General features: G+C 34.5%; 1 protein-coding gene across 4 annotated transcripts in view; it reads left to right on the top strand.

Annotated features, from left to right (window-relative positions):
- Positions 1–973, top strand: part of sgk1 (serum/glucocorticoid regulated kinase 1) — a 39211-nt gene extending 38238 nt beyond the window's left edge. For all 4 annotated transcript variants that reach the window (XM_057822338.1, XM_057822342.1, XM_057822340.1 and 1 more), the window contains one exon: positions 310–973. In XM_057822338.1, coding sequence (XP_057678321.1) covers positions 310–477 — 168 coding nt within the window. In that variant the 3' untranslated portion in view covers positions 478–973. The remainder of the gene's footprint in view (positions 1–309) is intronic.
- Positions 974–6000: the final 5027 nt, after the last annotated feature.

Here is a 6000-nt window from a genome sequence, read left to right on the forward strand (position 1 = left end):
TACTGTAATAAAAAATAGATGCGAATTATTCTGACCAGCAGGTGGGAGCAATGCCCCGCAAATGGTCAAATGCTTTACCATACTAGTGTAAACTGTAAAGCCAGCACAGTACATATTATCGGTCCTATTAATAATTTTATTGGATTTATCGGGATGACGTCATAATTCCTATTATCGGACCAATAATTATCGTGCACCAGTAATATTTAAGTGAGGTTTTATGCGAAAACATCACACCTTTTCAGGTTAAAATGTGTTGTCACATCACCTTTCACATTAAAATAACATTTGATGTTAACTTGTCTGCAGACGGGCCCCAACGACCTGCGGCACTTTGACCCCGAATTCACCGACGAGCCCGTCCCCAACTCCATCGGCTGCTCGCCCGACAGCGCCCTGGTGACGTCCAGCATCAAAGAGGCGGCCGAGGCCTTCGTGGGCTTTTCCTACGCCCCCTCCATGGACTCCTACCTATAGGCCCCGCCCGGCTCCCCCTTTCCTCCCCGTAAACTGGCACTTTGCGACAAACTGCTGTGTGTAAATACTTTGAAACGTCGACGTAGCGATCCGTCCTCTTCCTTTCCTCCGCATTCCCTTTTTTGTTTTGGCTGAGATGAAAAAGGGAGCAAGTGAATGTTACAGAGCGAGCGTTTTGCTCAGAGGTGCCTTTTTTACACGACCGGTCATTTTGCACACAGAAATAATAAAGGAGAGACTCGCCGCTATGTTGCCATGGAAAGTCTTAGCACAGCACCACCTAGCGGAAAGAATTTCTTCCTCTTGATCTTAAGTTCTATTTAAGTTAGTTTGTATATTTGCGGACGCGTAAGGTTGCAATGTATATAGAACAGAAAACTAAAACCATGTTATGTAGATGTATGTCATGTTAATGTTTCAATGTACTGTACATTGTAAAATTGTTCGGAGAGTTTATGTGACTATGATGGCTTTGCAATAAAACTTGGAACTTTAACTCATTTGCTCCCGGAACCGTATAAATACGTTCTATTTCCAAATGCTTCAGTGTCCCGATTACGTATTTATACGTCTTTTGCGTTTTTTTTGTACAAGAAGCATCTAGAGCTTTCGATCTATCGCCAAAACAAAAAACAAGCCTCAAAACCCATTTTAAAGCAATAAAACTGGCCACTTGAGGGCAGTAGCGCATTTGTTAAGAGCCCACAACTCAATTCAAACAGTACAACTTTATTAGGGAAGCTAGCAGAGCCCCTCCGCAGCTTGCTGCTCACTTCCACCGCACGCTCGAGGGTCCTGCACGGAAACGCGCACGGCCAAACCAGTTCCCCCCCAGGAACATAAGTTCGCCTGGTGAACGAGACAGTGGTCACCACAAAAAAAGACTTTTAAAAAAATCCATCTTTACGAGACAGTCGGCAATGAGGGAAAAGTTTAACCACTGTCGCAGCCACCAAACGTCATCTCTCAGTTAGGTAAGTGTGAATAAATTGTTACTTTGCTATGAAAAGCTCTATTTGGCTGGTTGTTCATGTTATTTTGTAAAAGGAAAACATTATTCAGATGTTTGGGATGTCACTGAAGCTAAAAATAGCCGTGTTAAAGTCAAAATTATGTTTGAAATTTTTGCGTTTACAAAAAGCTCATTTTCTCCGTTTTTTCATCAGAAATTGGAAAAATGCTCAAACTAAGCTATTTTCTAATGCTGATTTCTAAAGAATGAAATAACGTATGAACTTACTTTTTTTTTTCTGCTGAAAGAAGAGAGTCTAATCTTTCTTTTGGTGGGTTCCATGTTTATATAGCAATAGAACAGAACTTTCTGTGGGCCGTGCAAAATCAGTCAAAATCCAGTAAAATGGCCGGGAGCGAAGGGCCTTGCTCCGGTGAAAATGGCTGGGAGTGAATGAGTTAATTATAGTAAGGCTTTTTTTCCCCTCAAAAAGTATCGAAAGACTTTTTTTTTTTTTGCCTAAAAACAGCCATGTAGAGTAAGGCTATTTTATTTTTGCCTAAAAAACGACTATGTATAGTAAGGCTTTTTTTCCCTCAAAAAAACTACATGTATAGTGATGCTCTTCAATAAAACGACAGTGTTTAGTCAGGCTTTTTTTCCTCAAAAAACGACCACGTATAGTAAGGCTTTTTTTTTCTAAAAAAAAAATGACCATGTATAGTAAGGCTGTTTTTTTATCCTAAAAAACAATCATGGACAGAAAGGCTTTTTTTCTCCCCAAAAATGACCATGTAAAGAAAGGCTTTTTTATTTTTGCTGAAGAACTATCATTTATAGTAAGACTTTTTTCCTCAAAACACGACCATGTATTGTAAGGCTTTTTTTTTTCTCCCAAAAAAAAAAAAACAACCATGTATAGCAAGGCTTATTTTTTTCCCCCAAAAAAACTACCACGCATAGTAAGGCTTTTCTTCTTCAAAAAACGACCATGTATAGTAGGGCTTTTTTATTCTCTCAAAAAAACGACCATGTATAGTAAGGCTTTTTTTGCCTAAAAAAAACGATTATGTATGGTAAGGCTTTTATTTTCTCCCAAAAAAAAAAAAAAAAAAGACCATGTATAGTAAGGCTTCTTTTCCTAAAAAAAAACAAAACATGTATAGTAAGGCTTTTTTTCTTTAAAAAATGACCATGTATATAGTAAGGCTGTTTTTTGCCTAAAAAACGATCATGTATAGTAAGGCTTTTTTTCTCCCCAAAAAAGGACCATGTATAGTAAGGCTTTTTTTTTCTTAAAAAAATGACCATGTATGGTAAGGCTGTTTTTTGCCTAAAAAATGATCATGTATAATAGTATGGCTTTTTTTCTCCCCAAAAAGGACCATGTATAGTAAGGCTTCTTTTCCCAAAAAAAAAAAAAAAACCATGTAAAGAAAGGCTTTTTTTTTTATTTTTGCTGAAGAACGATCATTTATAGACTTTTTTTCCTCAAAACACGACCATGTATTGTAAGGCTTTTTTTTTCTCCAAAAAAAACAACCATGTATAGCAAGGCTTATTTTTCCCCCCAAAAAACTATCATGGATAGTAAGGGTTTTTTTCTTCAAAAAACGACCATGTGTAGTAGGGCTTTTTTATTCTCTCAAAAAAAACGACCATGTATAGTAAGGCTTTTTTTGCCTAAAAAAACGATCATGTATGGTAAGGCTTTTATTTTCTCAAAAAAAAAAAAAAGACCATGTATAGTGAGGCTCTTTTCTTCAATAATACGGCAGTGTTTAGTCAGGCTTTTTTCCTAAAAAAATGACCATGTATAGTCAGGCTTTTTTTTTTTCTTCAAATAATGACTATGTATGCCCCCCCCCCCCCAAAAAAAACGACCTCAAATAATGACTATGTATGCCCCCCCTGCCCCCCCCAAAAAAACGACTGTTTAGTAAAGCTTTTTTTTTCTCAAGAAAAGACCATGTATAGTCAGGCTTTTGTTCCAATAAAAAATGACCATCTATCGTAACATTTTTTTTTCTCTCTCAAAAAACGACCTTGTATAGTGAGGCTTTTTTATTTTTGCTGAAAAACCATCATATATATTTAGTAAGGCTTTTTTTGCCCAAAAAAATGATCATGTCGAGTAAGGCTTTTTTTTCTCCCCAAAAAACGACCATGTATAGTAAGGCTTTTTTCCCCTCAAAAACAACCATGTATAGTTAGGCTTTTTTTTCTTAAAAAAAAAAAAAACAAAAAACGACCATGTATTGTAAGGATTTTTTTTCTTCCCAAAAAACGACCATGTATAGTAAGGCTTTTTTTCTCCCCCAAAGTCGACCATGCATAGTAAGGCTTTTTTAATTTTGCTGAAGAACGATAATTTATAGTAGGGCTTTTTTTTCTCCCAAAAAAATGACCATGTATAGTAAGGCTTTTTTTCTCCCCAAAAAAGGACCATGTATAGTAAGGCTGTTTTTTGTAAGGCTTTTTTATTTTTGCCGAAGAACGATCATTTATATTAAGGCTTTTTTATTCCCCAAAAAACGACCATGTATAGTGAGGCTTTTTTTTCTCTTAAAAAAACCCGACTGTTAAGTAAAGCTTTTTTTTTCTCAAGAAAAGACCATGTATATAGTCAGGCTTTTCTTCCAATAAAAAACAACCATCTATAGTAATGTTTTTTTTCTCTCTCAAAAAACGACCATGTATAGTAAGGCTTTTTTTCTCCCAAAAACAACCATGTATAGTAAGGCTTTTTTTTTTTTTTTTGCTGAAAAACGATCATATATAGTAAAGCTTTTTTTCATCAAAAACAACCATGTGTAGTAAGGCTTTTTTTCTCCCCAAAAAAATGACCATGTATCTAAAAAAAAAAAAAAAAACACAACCATGTATAGCAAGGCTTTACTTATTTATTTCCTCCCAAAAACTGACCATGTATAGTAAGGCTTTTTTTCTCAAAAATTTACCATGTATAGTAGGCTTTTTTTGCCTAAAAAAAACGCAGTCATGTATATTCAGGCTTTTTTTCTCCCCCCAAAACGACCCATGTATAGTAAGGCTTTTTTTTTTTGCTAAAAAAAAACAAAACAAAACAAAAACAACCATGTATAGGAAGGCTTTTTTTCCCGAGAAAAACGACCATTTACAGTAAAACTTTTTTTTTTCTTAAAAAAAAAAAAAAGACCATGTATAGTCAGGCTTTTTTTTTCTCTTAAAAAAACGACCGTTTAGTAAAGCTTTTTTTTCTCAAGAAAAGACCATTTATAGTCAGGCTTTTGTTCCAATAAAAAAACGACCATCTATAGTAACGTATTTTTTTTCTCTCAAAAAAACGACCATGTATAGTAGGGCTTTTTTGCCCTAAAAAATGATCATGTAAAGTTTTTTCCTCAAAAAACGACCATGTTTAGTGAGTTTTTTTTATATTCAGGCTTTAGGCATTATTTTTTCTCAAGAAAAAAAAAGACCATGTATAGTAAGGCTTTTTTTTGTAAGGCTTTTTTTATTTTTGCCGAAGAATGATCATTTTAGTAAGGCTATTTTTGTTCCCAAAAAAACGACCATGTATAGTGAGGCTTTTTTTCTCTTAAAAAAAACCTGACTGTTTAGTAAAGCTTTTTTTTTCTCAAGAAAAGACCATGTATAGTCAGGCTTTTCTTCCGATAAAAAACAACCATCTATAGTAATGTTTTTTTTCTCTCTCAAAAAACGTCCATGTATAGTAAGGCTTTTTTTCTCCCAAAAACGACCATGTATAGTAAGGCTTTTTTTTTATTTTTGCTGAAAAACGATCATATAAAGTAAAGCTTTTTTTCCTCAAAAACAACCATGTGTAGTAAGGCTTTTTTCTCCCCAAAAAACGACCATATATCTAAAAAATACCACAACCATGTATAGCAAGGCTTTACTTATTTATTTCCTCCCAAAAACTGACAATGTATAGTAAGGCTTTTTTTCTCAAAAAATGACCATGTATAGTAGGCTTTTTTTGCCTAAAAAAACGTGATCATCTATATTCAGCCTTTTTTTCTCCCCCCAAAAATGACCATGTATAGTAAGGCTTTTTTTGCCTAGAAAAACGACCATGTATAATAAAGCTTTTTTTTCTCCCAAAAAAACAACCATGTACAGTAAGGCTTTTTTATTTTTGCTGAAAAACGATCATATATAGTAAGGCTTTTTTTCCTCAAAAAACGACCATGTATAGTAAGGCTTTTTTGCCTCAAAAACGATCATGTATAGTCAGGCTTTTTTTCTCCCCAAAAACGACCATGTATTGTAAGGCTTTTTTATCTTTACTGAAAAACGATCATATATAGTAAGGCTTTTTTTGCCTAAAAAAACGATCATGTATAGTGAAGCCTTTTTTCTCCCCAAAAAACAACCATGTACAGTAAGGCTTTATTTTTGCTGAAAAACGATCATATATAGTAAGGCTTTTTTTCCTCAAAAAACGACCATGTATAGTAAGGCTTTTTTTTTCTCGAAAAAGAAAAGACCATGTGTAGTAAGGCTTTTTTTGCCTAAAAAACGACCATGTAGAGTGAGGCTTTTTTTTTTTCTAAAAAAAAAAAACC

Source organism: Corythoichthys intestinalis, chromosome 19 (assembly GCF_030265065.1).
Source record: "Corythoichthys intestinalis isolate RoL2023-P3 chromosome 19, ASM3026506v1, whole genome shotgun sequence".
NCBI lineage: Eukaryota > Metazoa > Chordata > Actinopteri > Syngnathiformes > Syngnathidae > Corythoichthys > Corythoichthys intestinalis.